The sequence below is a fragment of the Schistocerca piceifrons genome, chromosome 4 (assembly GCF_021461385.2).
Source record: "Schistocerca piceifrons isolate TAMUIC-IGC-003096 chromosome 4, iqSchPice1.1, whole genome shotgun sequence".
Taxonomy (NCBI): domain Eukaryota; kingdom Metazoa; phylum Arthropoda; class Insecta; order Orthoptera; family Acrididae; genus Schistocerca; species Schistocerca piceifrons.
The window spans coordinates 77,669,288-77,691,521 of record NC_060141.1 but is presented as its reverse complement, the minus strand read 5'-3'; the positions used below and the strand labels follow the sequence as shown (position 1 = coordinate 77,691,521).

The 22,234-nt window shown below is 37.2% G+C and overlaps 1 protein-coding gene across 2 annotated transcripts in view; it reads left to right on the top strand.

The window, feature by feature from the left end:
* LOC124796408 (serine/threonine-protein kinase VRK1-like) overlaps positions 1-22,234 on the top strand; it is an 87,360-nt gene that overhangs the window by 3,485 nt on the left and 61,641 nt on the right. For both annotated transcript variants that reach the window (XM_047260585.1, XM_047260586.1), the window contains exons 2-4: positions 1,981-2,051; positions 15,749-15,980; positions 19,608-19,733. In XM_047260585.1, coding sequence (XP_047116541.1) covers positions 15,794-15,980; positions 19,608-19,733 — 313 coding nt within the window. In that variant the 5' untranslated portion in view covers positions 1,981-2,051; positions 15,749-15,793. The remainder of the gene's footprint in view (positions 1-1,980; positions 2,052-15,748; positions 15,981-19,607; positions 19,734-22,234) is intronic.

Below are 22,234 nucleotides of genomic sequence, written 5' to 3'. Positions count from 1 at the left end.
TTGTGGGGGGTAACAACTCTTGCTCCAAAACATGCTGTAAGAATAATGTGCGATACTCACCCACAATCATATTGTAGGCATCTGTTTCAGTTGGACATGCTGACTACTGCTTCATAGTATATTTATCCCCTCGTGGAGTTTATTGCAAGTAATCCACTATAGTTCAAAAGGAACAATGCTGTACATAATTACTCCACATTATGGTCTTTGTCTTTAGTACAAAAAGGGGAGCACAATGCTGCGACAAAAGTTTTTAATCATTTACCTAGTTGTATCTGACAGGCTGCGAAGTAAAATTTGGAAGACACACACACACACACACACACACACACACACACACACACACACACACACACACACACACACCAAAAAGTCTCTCTTTGACAGCTCCTTCTATTCCAGAGAAGAATTTCTATTACTGTAATGTGTAAAAAGATGGTAGATAGAACTTAACTCTGACCTCTATTTTCCTTGCTTTACGAAAGCAAAGAAAGGAAATTAGACATGTTCAGAATGTAACCATATGTATGAATTAATTTGCAATGTGAATGTAAAATGACTCGTCCCACATCATCACAATCTATTGTGCAAAATGATCCATGCGACATGAAACTGTTTTGAGGCAATGTAAACTATGGTATGCAAATACCAGGACTACATTCCTCCAGTATTTGAGAATGAGAGCACTTGACTTCCAAGAAAGCAAACAACAATAAACAATATATTTTCTGACTGTGAAAAATTGCCTGTGTAGATGAGCTCTCTGCAACTGTACCTTTAGTAGTTAATTGTTTTCCTGTATGCCTATCTGAAAAGGGTGTTGTGGCTGATAAACATATTCCAAATAGTCGAGCAATAAATTCATGCTGGGGAAAAACAAACAATACATTTTTATGAGTGTATTCTGAATTCGGTGACTTATGAAATCTTATATTTACGTAAGTTGTGCACATTTTTGTAGGAACATGAATTCAGTCATACATTCTATTGATGTCACTACCTAAACAGACTTACAGATAGTTTGTTACAGTTTATATGGTACTTGAGACAGTGCATTGACCAAATGGTGCAAGTAAACTGACTCACCAAGACAGTTATGGTCAAAGCTGTGTTCAGTGTGGAATCCAATCCCAACTGCAGCCAAAGTGTGGGCATATATGCCTTACCAAGGATTGAAGTCTTCAGTACCAGAAAGTGAAAATCTGTAGTTATGCATTTACACATGGAGCCAACAACCCAATTAAAAGAAATTAAAGATCTATACAACATTCTGGTTAATATTGTAGGACAGTAGTTTAAATATACATATCATACAGGAATGTCATTAGAAAATTGGAACAAATTCTCAAATGATGTGTGTCCCTTTAAAACTCAAAATATGAAACTGTATGGCAATATAGGTGTGGCAATTGGTGTGTATTTTTGGCAGATAGACAAATTTCGGCTGATTTGTGAAGCAGTCATGCCAAATATAAAAGAAATTTTGATGCAATATTTTGCTGTCGAATTCACTGCTAAATAAAACCAATTTTTAGAGATGTTTGAACAATTCTTTTACCTTTTGGAAATTAGTTTGTTTTTATGTTGACTATGGTGCCATACATTTTCATTGCTTGTATACAGAAATTTAAGTAAAGTCATTAGACCGTTCATTGTGTTCTATGTACAGTGTCCCTCCATTTGTGATTTTACACAGTTCTGCATTGTTACATAGTTTATAAATAGTTACATAATATCTTGATTGATAACTATGTCTAATTAGACCTTTATGCTTAATATTTCCAATAATTTAGCTGATTATTTCTGCCACACCATTATGCCTGCTATGTAACATGCTGTGTATGCTATAAATTTCAATTAAGTAAGTTCCTGTCGACAACTCACTTCGCAATATGTGTGTTTGTATGAATCATGTAATGTGACATTGCCATAACTCTATTCCAGTTGAAAAAATTGTGTTTTTTTTTTTTAATGTTTCAGGTGGCTTTAGGACCATTCAAGTATCGAGAAAGATCTGAAGAGTCTAGAGTTAATGTAGTTGTCTTTGCAAGGTAAATTACCATTTCATGTTACCAGATATTTCTGTTGTTTACCCTGTATTGTATTAATGCATTTTATGCTGTGGGAGATATTTTGCATTGTAAAAGAAGAAATGTGGACTGTGTGATGTAATACTGCTAAAGATCTATGTACATAGACTATTGGTGTGGTAACCACCGTGGTACAAAACGAGAAAAATTGAGTAATTGTATAAGAGTTGCAAATTGGAAATAAGCGAAGATATAAGAATGAACTGAGAAAACAGCTCAAAGGACAGGAGCTCAATATAGAGCACAAGTTATATTCAAAAGCTTGATTACTGATACTAAAAGTGTGCTTGGTACATTGGAGTTAACTACTCCTTTTCTATTAAATTTTTTAATAAATGTGAATGTATATATACTCGGAAATTGAGAAAAATCTGCAATAATTTTAACGTAATGACATGGCATACATCAGATTTAGACATGTTTTGTGGGAAGTAGTGAGGTTGAGAGGAATTGCAGTGAAAGCAGTCACAAATTCATAAAACAGGAGACAGTGTTTTCAATTAAGTTTGCTGATAATTTGAAACAGTTACTTATAAATTAAGATAAATTATTATGTTCAAAGACTGTCCAATAAAATATTACTATTTATCAGATTCAAACAAAACTGCGTGGAACTGGAATGACAATGTAGAAACAGAAGATTTTTTTTAATGTGTAAACAGTTGATTGTGAGATAAAAGTGGGCAAGAAATAGGAAAGCTGTATAGTGACTGAATAAAGGTAGATAGAAATAATGGATAAAATCCTGGGTCAGAAGACAAGTACACATTGAAATTGGAATAACAATTATTTACAGACTTCACAATTCAAACCTGTGTTCTCTCTCTTCCCTTATTGGTGGTTTATTATTCATGATTAGTCATAGAATATGACTAATTGATCCTACATAGTGCCTGAAATTTAGAAAGAAGTCAAAGATGTGCATTGAACTGCAGTTCAGTTCATCAACTTAACATTGTGAAAAAACTGTTGGATTACAGTGCTAATTCTAACTATGAAACAACATTAAACATTAAATTTAAGAGTTAATTTGAAGATAGTCTTCAGTGTTGGAGCAGAAGTTGCCCTCAGTCTCAAAACTCCACCACATTATCTGCATGACATTTAAAGTGATATATTTTATACCTGTCTACCAGTCTCATATCTGGACTAATACTAACTCATTTAAATTCTTGTAGAGGCTTCTTCTCAGAAATTTTTGAAAATATAGACAGTAATGTGATGGGTCAATTATTTTTTACTGATCCTTTGTTACCCTCTTTTGCGAAGTGGCTCTGGGATATTTTTGTCTCTGGGATAGAACTGTTATGGGAAAATTCATTACATAAGTATGTCAGTGTTTTACTAAGTTCGTCTGAGAACATATCATTATTTTATGACTGATTTCACCCTTAGTAACCACTGAAACATATATTTTTAAGACAATGTATAATAATAAAAATTTCTTTTGGAGATGTAGGAAGCACTTCAATTCAAAACAACTTGTTTTGGAAGGCTTTTCGTAGAAACTATAGGCTATTTATTAAGGTTTATACAATACCTATTAAGGAAGTTTTGAAAGTAAAATTATCTGCTCTGCCATAAAACTGTTATTAAAGGTATCTGCAGTTTTGGGACTTTTTTTTTCATTTCATTATCTACCTTTCATGAAACTTCTTAATTTTCTTGATTTGTTTCTCCTGTCTCCTTTTCATTTTATTCCAAACAATCATTATCTTGTTGATTGAAGAACTTATTTTCTCTTGAAAATACAGGGTGTTTATAAATGAATATCGGGGTATTAACACTTTATAATACGAGGGCAGTTCAATAAGTAATGCAACACTTTTTTTTCTGAAACAGGGGTTGTTTTATTCAGCATTGAAATACACCAGGTTATTCCCCAATCTTTTAGCTACACAAAACTATTTTTCAATGTAATCTCCATTCAATGCTACGGTCTTACGCCACCTTGAAATGAGGGCCTGTATGCCTGCACGGTACCATTCCACTGGTCGATGTCAGAGCCAACGTCGTACTGCATCAATAACTTCTTCATCATCCGCGTAGTGCCTCCCACGGATTGCGTCATTCATTGGGCCAAACATATGGAAATACGACGGTGCGAGATCGGGGCTGTAGGGTGCATGAGGAAGAACAGTCCACTGAAATTTTGTGAGCTCCTCTCGGGTGCGAAGACTTGTGTGAGGTCTTGCGTTGTCATGAAGAAGGAGAAGTTCGTTCAGATTTTTGTGCCTACGAACACGCTGAAGTCGTTTCTTCAATTTCTGAAGAGTAGCACAATACACTTCAGAGTTGATCGTTTGACCATGGGGAAGGACATCGAACAGAATAACCCCTTCAGCGTCCCAGAAGACTGTAACCATGACTTTACCGGCTGAGGTTATGGCTTTAAACTTTTTCTTGGTAGGGGAGTGGGTGTGACGCCACTCCATCGATTGCCGTTTCGTTTCAGGTTTGAAGTGATGAACCCATGTTTCATCGCCTGTACAATCTTTGACAAGAAATTGTCACCCTCAGCCACATGACGAGCAAGCAATTCCGCACAGATGGTTCTCCTTTGCTCTTTATGGTGTTCGGTTAGACAACGAGGGACCCAGCGGGAACAAACCTTTGAATATCCCAACTGGTGAACAATTGTGACAGCACTACCAACAGAGATGTCAAGTTGAGCACTGAGTTGTTTGATGGTGATCTGTCGATCATCTCGAACGAGTGTGTTCGCACGCTCCGCCATTGCAGGAGTCACAGCTGTGCACGGCCGGCCCGCACGCGGGAGATCAGACAGTCTTGCTTGACCTTGCGGCGATGATGACACACGCTTTGCCCAACGACTCGCCGTGCTTTTGTCCACTGCCAGATCACTGTAGACATTCTGCAAGCGCCTATGAATATCTGAGATGCCCTGGTTTTCCGCCAAAAGAAACTCGATCACTGCCCGTTGTTTGCAACGCACATCCGTTACAGACGCCATTTTAACAGCTCCGTACAGTGCTGCCACCTGTCGGAAGTCAATGAAACTGTACGAGACGAAGCGGGAATGTTTGAAAATATTCCACAAGAAATTTCCGGTTTTTTCAACCAAAATTGGCCGAGAAAAAAAATGTGTTGCATTACTTATTGAACTGCCCTCGTATTTATTACCTGATTAAATTTACAGTTATAAATGATATGTCAAATGAAAGAGCAACTCAAACAGTTTTACCAAGAACCGTATAAATGTTAAATGTGAGCACCATTTGTCACATGGCACACATCAAGTCTACAGTCGAGTTCCTCCTAAACGCAAGGGGCCCAACGACAGGGCTTGCTTTGCATGGCCTCCACATTCACCTGACCTAACGCCATGCAATTTTTTCCTTTGAGGCTTCATCAAGGATCATGTGTACCTGCCTCCGCTACCAGCAGACCTCCCTGAATTAAGAAACCGGATTGAAGCAGCTGTTGCTACAATCACTGAAAACACACTTATCAACGTTTGGGAAGAACTCGGCTATAGACTTGATGTGTGCCATGTGACAAATGGTGCTCTCATTGAACATTTATAAGGTTCTTGGTAAAACTGTTTGTGTGGCTCTTTCATTTGACATCATTTATAACTGTAAGTTTAATATAACAAATATCATAAAGCATTAAAACCCCAATATTGATTTATAATCACCCTGTACATAAATTTTGATGTTCTGATGCCATTGCTTAAAATTTTACATAGCACTTTGTAAATTGATTGAACCCTGTCATCCTCAGTGTCCCTTGATGGAAAGTAATCTTCTCTTAAATCTATTTGATATTGTGATTCCACTAGTAATCCAGAGTTTAGATGCATTTGATCTGTTTCCTCTGGTTAGATTATAGGAAAACAGGTTTTCTGAATAGCCTAATAATCTTCCAGAATTTATATTTTTCACACAAGGGGTGTTTTGTAAGCTTTCCAGTCTGTATTTTGCAAACTTTTCTTGAATTCCTGAATCCCTTTTCATTTATCATCCTTGTAGTTTTCCAGTCATTTTTGTCACATACCCTAATAGTAAATGTCACTAGTTGACCATGATGGTCTGAAAGATACAGGGAAAACACTATGAAATGGCAAGGAATTACATTATATATTTGGAATAGGTATGTAGTAACAGGATGCTAAGTTACATCCATTTGTATTGAGCATTCCTGTATTGGAGGTCAAATGATGATAAGAAATGCACACCTACATTATTTGCAGGCTGCTTCAGTCCACCTAATCAAATTATAATTTTTTTTTTTAAGTGTTCTGATTGGTTTGATGCGACCCACCACAAATTCCTCTCCTGTGCCAACTTTTCATTCTCAGAGCAGCATTTGCAACCTACATTCTCAGTTGACTGCTGGATGCATTCCAGTCTCAGTTTTCCTCTACAGTTTTTACTCTCTTCAGCTCCCTCTAGTAACATGGAAGCCATTCCGTGAAGTCTTAACAGATGTCATGCCAACTTGTCCCTTTTCCTTATCAGTGTTTTCCATACATTCGTTTCCTCGCCAATTCTTCAGAGAATCTCCACAGTCCTTACCTTATCAGTCCACGTACTTCTCAACATTCTTCTGTAGCACCACATCCCAAATTCTTCGGTTCTCTTTGTTTCTGGTTTTCGCACAGTCCATGTTTCATCACCATACAGTGCCGTGCCTCAGCATATATTATCAGATATATGTTCCTGAAATGAAGGCCTGTGTTTGACACTAATAAACTTTTCATGGCCAGGAATGTCCGTTTTTGCCAGTGCTAATCTGCTTTTTATGTCCTCTTTGCTCATCTGTCATTTGTTATTGTGGTACATAAGTAACAGAATTCCTTAACTTCATCTACTTCGTGATCACCATTCCTGATGTGAAGTTTCTCACTATCCTTATTTCTGCTGTTTCTAATTACCTTCATCTTTTGCTGATTTACTCTCAATCCAAATTCTGTACTCATTAAACAGTTCATTCCATTCAGCAGATCCTACAATTCTTCTTCACTTTCACTGGGGATAGCAGTGTCATCAGTGAATGTATCATTGATATCCTTTCACCTTAAATTGAATGAAAAATATAACACTCTTGCTAATAAACTGCTTACTTTATTTGAACGCTGTTTTCCCCCTAAACTTACCAAGGTTAGAGTAAAGTCTACAAAGAAGCCATGGATTACTCAAGGAATATGGGTATTTTGTAAAACAAAAAGAAAACTGTATCTGTCAATCTGAAACAGTTCTGATGTTGATGCTATAGCACATTACAAGAAATACTGCAAAATATTAAAGACTGTAATACGGATATCAAAGCAAATATATTACAAGGAAAAGATAGTCATATCAGAAAACAAAATAGACTATATGGAAAATAGTGAAGGAGGAGACCGGTAGAATGAGACATGAAGAGGGACAAATAGCATTAAGAGTAAATGATACATTGGTGGCAGACATGTATAGTGTTGCAGAACTTTTTAACAAACATTTTATAACTGTTACTGACAAGATGGGGTTGTCAGGTTCTGTAGATGCTGCTATGGAATACTTCAGACCAGACATTTCAAGTAATTTCCATAATATGTATTTGACTCTCACTACCCCAGCAGAAATTATATCCATCATAAAATCTTTAAAATCAAAAACATCTAGTGGACGTGATGAAATGTCAACAAAGTTAAAGAATGTGATTCTGAGTTAAGTAACATATTAAGCTATCTGTGTAACCAGTCATTTATCAGTGGAATATTTCCTGAATGGTTGAAATATGCTGAAGTTAAGCCACTGTTTAAGAAGGGAGATAAAGAAATGGCATCAAATTTCCGTCCAATTTCACTTTTGCTGGCATTCTCAAAATTTTAGAAAAAGTAATGTACAATTGGCTTTATAACCATCTTATCTCAAATAACCTAATGTCAGAGTCACAGTTTGGATTTCTGAAGGGTTCTGATATTAAGAAGGCTATCTACACTTACAGTGAAAATGTGGTTAATTCATTAGACAAAAAATTTCAGGCAACTGGTATATTTTGTGATCTATCAAAGGCATTTGACTGTGTAAATCACAGTATCCTTTTAAGTAAATTAGAATATTATAGTGTAACAGGAAATGCTGCAAAATGGTTCAAAGCTTATAGCTCTGGCAGGAAACAAAGGGTGTTATTAGGAAAGAGACATGTATCAAGCTATCAGGCATCATCCAACTGGGAACTAATTACGTGTGGCGTCCCTCAAGGTTCCACTTTAGGGCCCTTTTTCTTGTGCATATCAGTGACCTTTCGTCAGTAACATTACCAGAAGCCAAGTTCGTTTTGTTTGCTGATGATACAAACATTGCAATAAATAGCAAATCAAGTGTAGTCTTAGAAAGGTCAGCTAATAAAATACTTGTGGGCATTAATCACCAGTTCCTAGCCAATTCTTTGTCACTAAACTTTGAAAAAACACGCTACATGCAGTTCAGAACTTGTAAGTGGTGTCCCACGAGTATATGCCTAACATACGATGACAAGCAGATAGGAGAAGTGGACAGTGCTAAATTCTTGGGATTACAGCTTGATAATAAATTCAACTGGGAGGAGCACACCACAGAACTGCTGAAGCGTCTTAACAAATCTCTATTTGCAATGTGAATTGTCAGACATAGGGGATATAAAAATGAAAAAGCTGGCACACTACGCTTACTTTCATTCCATAATGTCATATGGGATTATTTTGTGGGGTAATTCATCAAACCGAGCTAAAGTTTTCCAGGCACAAAATATGCAGTAAGAGTTATATGTGGTGTGAACTCAAGAACATCCTGCAGAAACCTGTTGAGGGAACTAGGGATACTAACTACTGCTTCCCAATATATTTATTCCATAATGAAATTTGTCATTAAAAATATATCACTTTTTAAAACCAACAGCTCAATTCATGGAATCGATACTAGAAATAAGAATAATCTTCACAAGGATTTAAAGTCACTTAGTCTTATACAAAAAGGTGTGCATTATTCAGGAACACATATTTCCAATAACTCACCAGCAGCCATAAAAAGCTTAAAAACCAAAGAAATTCAGTTTAAGAGAAGCCTAAAGGATTTATTGGTGGCCAACTCCTACTCCATTGATGAATTTCTCAGTAGAACCAACTGATTTGTGTGTGTATATGACTTGTGCACAATTTCAGTGCAGTAATGTGTTCATTGTAAATAAGTGTGTGTGTGTGTGTGTGTGTGTGTGTGTGTGTCTATATAAGTACAGTATAACTTCTGCACCAGTTCAGTGCAGTAATGTGTTCATTGTAAATAAGTACTTAGTAGTTGTATTACACGTTTATTACCTTATAAACAAATAAAAAAAATTTTAAATTCAGTGCATTAGTAATTGTAAAATGATTCTTTCATATAGTGTTCATTAAAAAATGACGACCATGCCACTTGGGACCTGTGGAATGGTACATTAGCTTATTTGTTTGAGTTGTAAATATTTGTCATGTATTGTTGTTTTTCTGACATGTTCTACATTCTGGAGGACCTCCTCACTGTGGATCTACATCTACATCTACATCTACGTCCTTACTCCGCAAGCCACCTGACGGTGTGTGGCGGAGGGTACCTTCAGTACCTCTATCGGTTCTCCCTTCTATTCCAGTCTCGTATTGTTCGTGGAAAGAAGGACTGTCGGTATGCCTCTGTGTGGGCTCTAATCTCTCTGGTTTTATCCTCATGGTCTCTTCGCGAGATATACGTAGGAGGGAGCAATATACTGCTTGACTCTTTGGTGAAGGTATGTTCTCGAAACTTCAATAAAAGCCCGTACCGAGCTACTGAGCGTCTCTCCTGCAGAGTCTTCCACTGGAGTTTATCTATCATCTCCGTAACGCTTTCGCGATTACTAAATGATCCTGTAACGAAGCGCGCTGCTCTCCGTTGGATCTTCTCTATCTCTTCTATCAACCCTATCTGGTACGGATCCCACACTGCTGAGCAGTATTCAATTGGAATGAAAGTAAATCTAATCTAGTCTGTAATTCCTCCATGAACCATTCTTTCAATTTCCTCAGTCACTTCTTTGATGCAGAGATTGAACAGTAGGTGAAAGACTGCATCCCTGTCTTCCATTCATATTAATCTGAGTGATTCATTCCTGTTGTGCCACTCTTTGTTCCCTCTTGGCTCTTGTACATATTGTATATTACCTATATTTCCATATAGCTTACCCATGTTTTTCACAGAATTTTGAACAACTTGCACCATTTTATAGTGTCTTACACTTTCTCCAGGTTGATGAATCCTGTTAACATGTTGTGATTTTTCTTTAGTCTTGCTTCCATTATCAACCACAATGTCAGAATTGCCTCCTTGGTGCCTTTACCTTTCCTAAAGCCAAACTGATTGTCATCTAACACATCCTCAACTGTATTTTCGATTCTTCTGTACGTGATTCTTGGTCAGCAACTTGATGCATGAGCTGTTAAGCTGATTGTGCAATAATTTTTGCACTTGTCAACTCTTGCAATCTTCGGAACTTTGTGAATGATATTTTCATGAAAGTCTGATGGAGTATCACCTAATTCTCACATTCTGTACACCTGCGTGAATAGGCACTTCATTGCCACTTATCCCAATCTCTTTAGAAATTTTGATGGAATGATATCTATTATTTCTGCCTTATTCGACTGTAAGTCTTCCAAAGCCCTTTAAATTCTGATCCTAATACTGGATCTCCGAACTCTTGTATATTGACTCCTGTTTCCTCTTCTGTCAGATCATCGGACAATGTGCATTTAACAGCGGAATTCCCATTGCAGTCTTATTGTTACCACCCTTGCTTTTAATTTCACTCAGGTTTCTTTTCCCTGTATGCTTAGTTATTGCTTTTGATAATCATTTCTTTTTCGATTTCTTCGCGTTTTTCATGCAGTCATTTTGGCTTAGTTTCCCTGCACTTACTATTTATTTCATTCCAAAGCAAATTGCATTTCTGTATTCCTGAATTTCCCTGAAAATTTTTGTACTTCTTACATCGATGAACTAAAATATTTCTTCTGTTATCCATGGATTCATCAAAATTACCTTCATTGTGTCTGTTTTTCTTTCCAACTTCTGCAATTGTCCTTTTTAAAGATGTCTGTCTGTTCCTCTGAACTGCCTTCTGAGCTGTTCCTCATTGCATTATCTGTAGCCTCAGAGAACTTCAATCATATCTTTTCGTTCCTTAGTACTTCCATATTCCACTTCTTTGCATATTGATTCTTCCTGACTAGTCTCTTAAACTTCAGCCTACTCATCGTCGCTACTAAATTGTGATCTGAGCCTATATCTGCTCCTGGGTACACATTACAATCCAGTATGTGATTTTGGAATCTCTGCCTGACCACTATGTGATCTAACTGAAATCTTCCTGTATCCCCTAGCCTTTTCCAAGTATAACTCCTCCTCCTCCTCCTCCTCCTCCTCCTCCTCCTCTTGTGATTCTTGAACAGATTATTCAATATTACTAGCAGAAATTTATTTCAGAACTCAATTAGTCTCTATCCTCTCTCATTCCTAGTACCAAGCTCATGTTCTTCTGTAACCCTTTCTTCTACTCCTTCCGCTTGAACCACTCTCCACTCCGCTATGACTATTAGATTTTCATCTCCCTTTATGTATTGAATCACCTGTTCAATATCCTCATGTACTTTCTCTCTCTCTTCATCTTTGGCTTGCGACGTTGGCATATGTACCGGAACTATTTTTGTCAATGTTTATCAATTCTGATGAGAACAACCCGTCACCCATCTGTTCGCTCTAATGCACTCTCTGCCCTGCTTTCCTATTAATAAAGAATCATACTCCATCGTACTGTTTTCTGCTGCTGTTATTACCATATACTTATCTGACCAGATATCCTTGTCTTCTTTCCATTCTACTTCACTGACTCTCACTACCTCTAGAATGTGTGTTAGCATTTCCCTTTTCAGATTTTCTAGCTTCCCTACCATGTTCAAAATCTGACATTCCATGCCCCGACTCATAGAATGTTGGTTATTCAGAGATCTGAATGGAGGGCTAGTCTGAACCTTTTGCCAGTGGAGAGATCATTGTGACACTTTTTCAGTTACATGCCTGTCCTGTGGGTGCACATCATGTTTCTTTAATTCAGTGACTTCCATTGCCATCTGCATCCTTGTGCTGTTGATCACCGCTGATTCTTCTGCCTTTAGGGGCAGTTTCCCAACCAAGGGCAAGGAAGTGCCCTGAATCTCTGTTTGCTCCTCCACTGTCTTTGACAGGGCCTTTGGCTGAACGGAACGACTTCTTGTGTTGGAAGCCTTCGACTACCATTGCTAATGATTTTTGTTCAAAATTTAAGTGGTGGTGGGTTTCGAACCCGTCACTGAGGACATTTTGATTACTAAATGAAGACACTACTCCCAGACCAGTAACTTTGCCTCATTCTTCTTTTTATCTACACACATTTTAAGCTTAAAATATTGTCATATTGTTTTAATAGTAACTATCTGAAATCTTAATTGATTCTAAAAAGTGATTGTTCCTTTACCATCCTTTGCTTTCCCTATCTTCTGTATGACACTTTTTGACAAAGAAAATGCTTGAAACTTTGAATACTTGATTTGACAAATTTTCAATGTGCTGCTAGTGTGTTTCGGTATATTATTTATACAGTTATGTATATGTGCTCCTTTTTTACATGCAACTATAATACTAATTTTTCCCCATCTTGTGTATTATGTAAATTTTAGTATTCACATCATTTCAATATTCATGTAGCAAATAAAGAGTTTAATGTGTGAAGCAAAGAAAAATAATACAAGACAGCATTCACAGTAGTTTTTGAGCACTAACTTTATTTGTAGCCTAAGGACACACACACACACACACACACACACACACACACACACACAGCAAGACTAATTGTTGACATTCTATTATTGAGACACACACACACACACACACACACACACACACACACACACACACACACACACACACACACACAGAGAGAGAGAGAGAGAGAGAGAGAGAGAGAGAGAGAGAGACTAATTGTTGACATTCTATTATTGAGTGTAGGGAAGGATGCAAGTAGTGAGTAGTGGGAAAGAGGTGGATCTTCTGACAGATGAATCCGCTGCTGTACAACAAGATAAGAAGCATCCATTGGGTACAGCTAAAAGACATTGAGGAAGGGGGGGGGGGGGGGAGGGGAGAGAGGTGGAGATGAAGAGGGAGAAAGGGAGAGGCAGTTGAAAAGAGAATGTTAGTGAAGGAGGGGAAGGGGGGGGGGAGAGGGGAGAGAGAGAGAGAGAGAGAGAGAGAGAGAGAGAGAGAGAGATGCCAACCTGAGGTGATAGGGTGAAGAGGAAGAAACGTATGGCAGATTTGGGCAATTGTGGGGGGGGGGGGGAGGGGTGCTACTTTGTGCCCACCTTCTGTAAATGTTGTAATTTAGATTGATATTTCATATTTTAAAATTCTTATAAAATGTGTGTTGTTTTTTATTATTTCCTATACCAGATTTTATAAATGTATAAATTTTTCTGTTAAACTTAATCTGTTAATTTAAGTGTACCTCCTTAGCAGTAGATACGATTTGACAAGGATTGTCTTATTCCATAAATTATAAAATTTTGGTAGTGTAGTACCTCAGTGCATTGAATTTCTCTGTGTACGTAGTAACAGTAATCTCAATAACAATTCGTTTCTGTATGATTTCTGATTGTTTCTTGTTCCTTCTTATTGAGTGCCATTTTGTCCAGTGTTAGAGACAACTGTGATTGAAAATGTACCATCGCTATCATACTGAGAGAGAAGTATTAGAAATTTTAGAAGAATCTGCAGATTTGGAAATTGAATTTGGTGAGTGAAACTAAAGAGGAATGTGTTGTATGTGAGGATTTGGACAGTGATGGTATAGAGACACTCGGAAGAGGAACTCTGTGCACCTGCAGAGAATGATAACACAGCTGGTGAGGTCACTGACAAGACTGGAAAGGTTTTTACATTTAGGCCTCATCGTACCGCAAGGCGCGTAGCACAAAACATAGTGAAAGAGTGAGAAGGCGTAAGAAAAGAAGGTAAAGTCGGAACAATAATAGAATCATTTGAAAAGATTTGTTCTCCAGAAATTGTCACCATAATAAAGCATACCAATGAATAAGCATGGAGACAGAATTTATTCAGAACAGGCTGACTTGAATTCGTGGCATATGTTGGGTTTCGTATTATGGGGAAGGAGAGCAAGAGTCAGTCATGTAGTCTTTGATGTATGGTCCAACACCTCAGGAAGATTTGCTTATACTGCTACTATGAATAGAACTAGCTTCCATCATCTTATTAAAATAGTAAGATTTGATGACAGAGACACAAAATGAGCGTAGGGAACATGACAAGTTCGCTGCAGTATGAGACGTATTTGAGGAAATGATTGAACTACTATCAAAATATTATTCTGCTGGGGTGGACACCGTTATTGATGAAATGTTGCCTTTGTTGTGTGGCAGATGTCCCTTCAAGGTCTTCATGAAGGAGAAACTGGGAAAGTATGGTATGCTTGTATGAATGCTCAAACTCTTTTAAAACCAGATATGTTCTCAGCATGGAGTAGTATGCAGGGAGAAAAAATGATAGTCCACAACAATCAAATTCAACTTCAGTTGTAGTGAAATGCCTGGTTGTTCCTATAAATATTTCAGGATGTGTTGCCACCACAGACATATATTACAGTTCAGTTGATTTGGCCAAAGATTTTGGAGGAATCACAAGCTGACTCTTGTGGGAACATTACAAGTTAATAGGAAGCATATACCACAAGAACTGAGACATCTCAAAATCAAATGGTGACAAAATTTTCCATTAAGAGGGCTACAAGAAGATGGCTGCTATCTATTTTCTATACTCTTGTGGACATAGCAGTATTAAATGGTTATACATTGTTTCAGCTCATCTCCCCATTGTGGGATAAGACAAAATCTAATAAGCAACGGCTTACTATTCAAGAACTGGGGACTACAGCTCACGAAATCATACAGTGAAGAAAGGACTATGTATAATAGAAGACTCCAGAAGTGTGTGGTTTCAGCCATTGGAGGTATTCTCGGATGGAATATCAAGCAGAAGTTCGTTGCAAAGGAAGCTAAAGGAGGGAGGGGACGATGTCATTTGTGTTGTCATGAAAGCCAGTCAAAAGCAGTAAAGTACAATAAAGTGGACAAAACAGGAATGATCTGTGAAGCTGTAAGAGTTACATGCAGTAAACACAGCAAGAAAACTGGTACATGTTCCAAGTATGAAGACTTTATAAATCTGTAATGACTGTTACTATCAGTGCAAGGAAATACTGCTCAAGAAAATAGGTCTAAAGAAATTTAAATGACGAAAAAAATGAAAAATTCTAAATACTTTTTGTATAGTGTGCTAAAAGAAATTTAAAATTTCTGGGCTTTTAGTTCACATCAGTAGCTCTTTATACAATATTTTGCTGATAAAGGTCGATAAAAATTTAAAAAAAATTAAATTGTAAAAATTTTTTGGTGGGCACAAAGTACCCCCCCTCCCCGTCCCCCATTGGTACTGTGCGTTATGAAAAGTACGTTTGTACTGTAAGGGTTTTAATCTTAGTGCATTTCAGTTGTAAAACTATTTACTCTCTTTTAAATTAAGTTTCATACTTAATGATATGATCTTCCACAGTTGCCATTCTGAATTGCTACAAAATTCTGTTTTCCTGTGAGCGCAATGCGTCGCCGGATGTCAGATGCAATTTTACCTCCAGAAATTGAGCCTCCCAAAAAGAGAATAGCTTCTAATGGTAATAAATTGCCTGATCCAATAAGAGAGGGGGAGATCCTCACAGATGTGTTAGGAAAACGTTGGAGACTTGGAAGATCAATAGGTGTTGGAGGTTTTGGTGAAATATACCTGGGTAAGTAATGGAAATCAATTTTTGTATGTGAGCATTAGTTATAGGCGTAAAATATTTCCAATACTATCACATTACAGTGAAGCTGGAGCTCTATCTTCTTTAATTTACTCTTCTCGTTTGTATTAGTTGGAGTTTGTGTTATTATTATTATTATTATTATTATTATTTCATTGTCGTTGTTTTTGTTTTTCTTGTTGGTGGTGGTGGTGGTGGTGGTGGTGGTGGTGGTGGTGGTAGTAGTAGTATTATTATAATACAGCACCTTTTGGTGGAACGTAGTCCAGTTTTTAACTATTCTCTGCATCGCCCGTCCCTCCCCCCCCAAACCCTCAGTAACCAGTAACATTAGTCTTCCTCATAATGCCTTGCTGTGAACTGTTCTGAACAGCTATAAATACTCCCCTCCATACTGTGACAGACTTTTCAGTGGTGATGCTGTGTTATCAATTGATGTCTGAACAAATCTTAATAAAGCTTGGCAACATGCTGGAAGTTGTCCTCGCCACTACCTGTGTCTGCTGCTACTTGTAAGCAGACATAATCATTTCCTTGTGTGTGCGTCTCACCATCCCCACCTCTACAGTGATGCCTTCAGTGAGATTTGCACTGTGGTAGTTATAGTATGGAAGATGAGAGGCAAGCTATATACTCTCTACAGTTAAATTTAGTATGAATTTTAGTAAATAGCACAGAGACTTTGGAAGCTAGTGATGCAAGTTGAAATATGTATCTGGGAATTACAAGGTAAAGTGTTACACTATGAAGAAAATATGTATCAGTTTAAGTTTATCTTGTAATTATATTCAATAAGTAGATTTTAGAGTGGCTACAATCATCTCTAAATAGTTTAGTGTCACATTACTCCCAATTCATATGTAAGTATTGTACAAAAATACCAATCTGAGAGGCATTGGAAGTGTTACTCCGGCAACAGCATGCAGTATGTTTCTATCTTCAGGTACCATCTCGAAAAGGTTAAGAAATCAAGTTTAGCACCAGAGCTGTGATGTAAGTAAATCAAATCCAGTTTCTATTGTGTGCAGAGCATTCTGCCAATTTCACAATGCATGATCATCTTGGACTTCTAAACACAGCTATATTGCTGATATTAAAGTATTGATGTGTTCTCGTACATGTTAAGAAATTCATTCAGTGTACTAAACTACAACCAAATTGTAATATTATTAGTATATGTGCATTTTTATTTACATTAAATTTGATGAAATATTCCATTCCGATCATTTTACTTGGTTCGCCAAATACAAGGAAATCTTTGGAATTCAGTATGCACAATTTGTTTTCGCTTTAGCACAGCATGAATTTCTAGTTTTTTTTCCCAGCAAACTCTATTTTCCATACATTTCACTAAACACAAACTGGTAGGATTTGTTACCTAAGACTGGAGCCAATTTCATATCACTTTAAATATATTTGAATATCCAGCTCTATAAAAGAAACTCTTTCAGAGGAGGAGGGTTGATAGTGGTTTCCTGAGAATATTGTACAGTCATCTTGGTGTGTTAAAATGTTTCATCAAAAAATACACTACAAAGAAGAAAAGTATAAAATGTAGTGTCTACTGTATGAATGTTAGCTTTGTCATCTCAAAAGTTTTTGCATTTCTGTGTTATTATTTCAGAGGTGCAAATTTTTTCAAGCTTCATTGTGAAATTGTAATGATTTAACATTAGCTTTTTCCATCAAATACCTCATTTTGTCATTGTCTTTGGAGGCCTACGTATGTGGAAGATGTAGTAATAGTACTACTACAAATACTTATTGTTTCACCATTAAAAATGTACACACATTCTTTGACTGTAAATTCATACTTAAAGCAACTAGTTGTCATTAATTTCAAGCAGTACTTCTTTTACTCCCAGTTTGTTGTTAATGTTGAATACAGATCACTCGTGAATATGTCCTAACTGTCACAAAATTAATCACCATAGCCAAATATAAAATAGATGGGTAAAAGTGTGTATTTTAAGGGTTATGGAAATGCTTCAATGAAAGGAATTGTCACTCAAAGGACCACAAGGATTTTTTTATGTATGGACTGATAAACTTACGCTTTGGGCACACTTCTCGTGGAATTTTATGGTACAGCTAATCACTTAATTGTTATCATTCTGTAAATCAACAAACTGAATATTTTGTTGATAGATATTTATGCAGAGATAAGGAAACTATTGTGTAATGCAAGTTATATAGTTGTTGGTTGTGTGTGTGTGTGTGTTTAATTGTATGTTCTTTATGATAATAAAACAAATGTATTATAAGAGGTCTTTTTATTTATTCACTCCCACACATGAGCAACCCAACAAGGCACCTTACTCATTGGGATTTATTCAGTACTTGAAAGTAAAGCTGTTCTCAACCTGAAGGTTTGTTTGAAGTGCTTTACTAGGTATGTTGTTATTGGAGGTGTTATGCCCTTGCCTTCCTCTGACTTTTGAACTGACTGACCTGCTCAGTTATATAGTGACCCACAGTTTAATATGGACTCCGAACCATTGTGCAACTTGGGAATTTACACATCAAAAATTGATGCCAGAGGTGAAAGAAGTGATAATTGACAGAAAACATCCTAAGGCCAACTGGGGATCAACCCCCAGACCCTTGGATCTGTGGTCTGTCAGTTAGCAAAAATTTATTGTTTTGATTTTTTAAAACACTTTAGGTAGCTACTTTTATACAGTGTATTCATTTTAGCAGGGATATATGGTTATATCATGATAGCCTTATGACAGGTACAGTATCTGGAATTGCCCAAGAATGTTTTTTTCCAGTGTTGCTTCAATACTTGTGCTCAGATGTTCTCCTTGCTTCCTATCCCTTTTTCCTTCAGCACAGTTTCTTGTGGAATTTTATTCATAATCACAGTTATCAAACTTTAATTCCCACAGCATTCATATATACAGTAATTGCCATTATGGTGTGAAAGTTTCATGTATTTACTGTTGTATGTATCAGCAAATGACCCAAAAAGTGATGTCTTGCAAAAATTTGTACTTAGCAATTGAATTTAGGACATGTCATGTTGCTTTTCTTTACAGTATGTAAACTCATTGGTTGTATATTGGTTAGGACTGTAACAAAGTGAAGCTTTTCTTGTATGTTTTGTAACTAGAAGGGAAACAACCTTGCAGAGTAACGTTCTCTTGAGTACACACTATTTGTCAAAACTAATAGGAGACTTTTCCTTGTAGTGGGGATGTGTTTGTCATACAGCACAGTTATTTATTTATGCTTAGGCAGTAAATCTACCAAAGCTTTTGTATTTGATTGACTCCAAAATCTATAACTTTGTTTCAGGAGCGAAAACCGAAGCAGTACCCTTTCAGTATGTATGTACTAAGAATGTTAAATTTGTGCTAAAGCTTTTCAGATCCTTAATGTGATGGCTGCAAGTAACTACTCACTTTCACCCTTTCAAAAAATATTTAATGTTAAGAGCTGCATCACACTTCTTTTTGTCTGAAAGAAATTAGTAACTTTATGTGAATGTGCAGCAATGTTACGGTCCACTCAGTGTTCGTATGCACACTGAAATGTTCCTAACATTTGCAAATGTTTTAGAAAGTGAATTTCATATTTGATATTTTCGTTTGTTTATGTGCTGTGTAGCTTCCCATGAAATCGGCAGGGCAGTTGGTACAGATGTGGAACATGTTGTGAAAGTAGAGCCACATAAAAATGGACCACTTTTTGTGGAAATGAACTTTTATATAAGAGCTGCAAAACCTGAGATGAGTAAGTACTTACTTTTGCTTGTACTGCTTTTTGCATTTTGTCGTCTTGCTTCTGGTACTCTATTGTTCTCAGTTAATGAGCCCATTGTTCATAATATTTGAATAGTTTATCAGTAGTATTTAGTGTCCTTTGATTGTTGTTCACTTTTAGACTAACTTGCATATTGTACACAAAATGTGCAGTCTTTGATAATATGAGGGTTGGAACTTAAATAGTGGTAACTATCTATTCACAACTGATTCAAAAGAGCTACATGTTTGCGCCTGTTCCTGTCCTTCGGAGTAGTCACCATCATTGTGTAGAACCTGTTGCCAGCAATGTGGAAGGCATAGTATACTGTTAGCAGAGCCTGTTCTGTTGATGGTGCGAATGGAACAGTCTGCTGCGTGTCGAATCTCTGGAACAGTTCTGAAGCAAATGCCACAAAGTGGTTCCTTCATCTTTGGAATCTAATCACAGTCACAAGAACTTAAGTCCAGAGAGCATGATAGATGGTACAGTACTTCCTAGTTCCATTGACCAAAGAGAGCAGCCACAGCTTGCATTGTATGCGGCCACACATTTTTGTGCAAAATTAGCAGAAACGGTTTGAGCTGAAAGTGTTGCCGCTTCTTTCACAAAGCTGGTCACAGGTGATGCTCTAAAAACGGTGTGTGTGTGTTTCCTGAATATTATGTTACAAATAACTTAGTTAAATTCATTACGTTGCTTGGGTAAAGATTTAGTAAGTAACCTTAAAAATATGTGTGGTGAACCTCCCCAGCCGGTTTAAAGTTTGGGATTGTTTGGATAGAGTAGTTCTGTTTCCCAGTTTCAATTCTTCTATCAGCTTGGCTGACAGTCCACGATTTCCATTAAAGTTTCTTTTATAACAATATTATGAAAAGGATAGTTGCTACTTCCATATAGTGGAGATGCTAAGTCGCAGATAGACATAACAAAAAGACTATCGGAAAGTAACCTTTCGGCCCATAAGGCCTTTGTCAAATACACACACACACACACACACACACACACACACACACACATTCTGACAGGCTTTTTATTGTGTCTATCTGCGACTCGGCATCTCTGCTATATGGTGAGTAGCAACTATCCTTTTTCATAATATTATTACATTTGATCCTGCATGCAGACCATCTGGCAACAGGGCAAACCTGCGGCCAATCAGAGCATGTGGCACCAAGTTTCTGTAGTTTAAAAATTGTGCATTGTTGACCTACACAACACTATTAGTTTTGGTTCCTACTGGCATCGGTCATCCAGGGTTAAAATTTCGTGACACAATTTTTCTCCACCCTGTATGTTAAGTGCATACTACTGGTCTGCAGCTAGCATAAAGCAAAAAGAGCCAGATGTGTGTTGCAAGGTGGTTGCTGAAGTTAGAGACTCTAGAAATCTCTAAAGATCTTTAAATGAAGATAGATCGTACCTAATTGAAAACAGAAGGTGCTTAATAAGACAGTCATGTAGAGAAAGATGGTTACCAGCTGAAACTTGAGAATTTCTAGAGCATTTGATCCAGCTCCTGCCTTGCAATATGCCTGGCTTTGATTTAACATTTTTCTTCCCTAAGAAAATGAAATATGAAGGCATCATTTTAAGTCCCCCAAAACAGCAATGCATCATTCCTAAGCTGGCACAGAACCTTTTACTAAGGGTTGGAGATAATGTCAAGTATGTAAAAGTAAAATGAAGGGAGTATAAGAAGATAAAATTTATAAAAAAATGTAACAGATTGTGTAACATTCTTGAGAGTATTTAATGAGAAATATTACCCATAAGTCAGGTATATGAGAGACATCACAAACACTTGAATGAGGCACACAAATCTGTAATAGTGGCAACCACACAAGAACAAATTCTCAACTGAAATGACTGTTCTTGAGTATATTTTAGAGATGTGGGATGGGATTAGAAAAGAAAAAAAAACAGATGATGAGGCTCTCCAAGTGTGAAATACGTTGGGGCACAAATGGAGAGGTATCTGGTACCTAAGGATTCACACTAAGATAACGTTGTAGAGAAAGATTGAGAACCTGGACAGACAGACAGGTGGGTGGGTGTTGGGGGGGGGGGGTGGGGGGTGGGGGGAGAGAATGACAACTCAGCTGTGTACCCAGAACACAACCATTAATTGACAGGAAAGTAATTAGGAGTATTTATGGTATACAAACAGGAAGATAAAATGGGTGCAGGCGGAAGGAAAGGGGAATTAGAGGTGTACGGCAACAATTTGAGATGATTGAATCTATGAGAGGGAGACAAAACGTGTAATGTTGAAGAACCTGTTCCCAAGTGTGTAATCCAGAAAATTGTAAGCTTTGGCAGCATCCATATTGCGTCGATTAAGAAGCAACAGATGTGTGGTGCAGTGTGCCCTTAGTTACAGATTAGTTGTGACCATGCTTGGTTCATCGTTGGCTTGTGGCCATACTGCAATAGTATGGTGTGCAACTGACCCACAAAAGAGTTGATTGATGTGATTACTATTGTCTCCA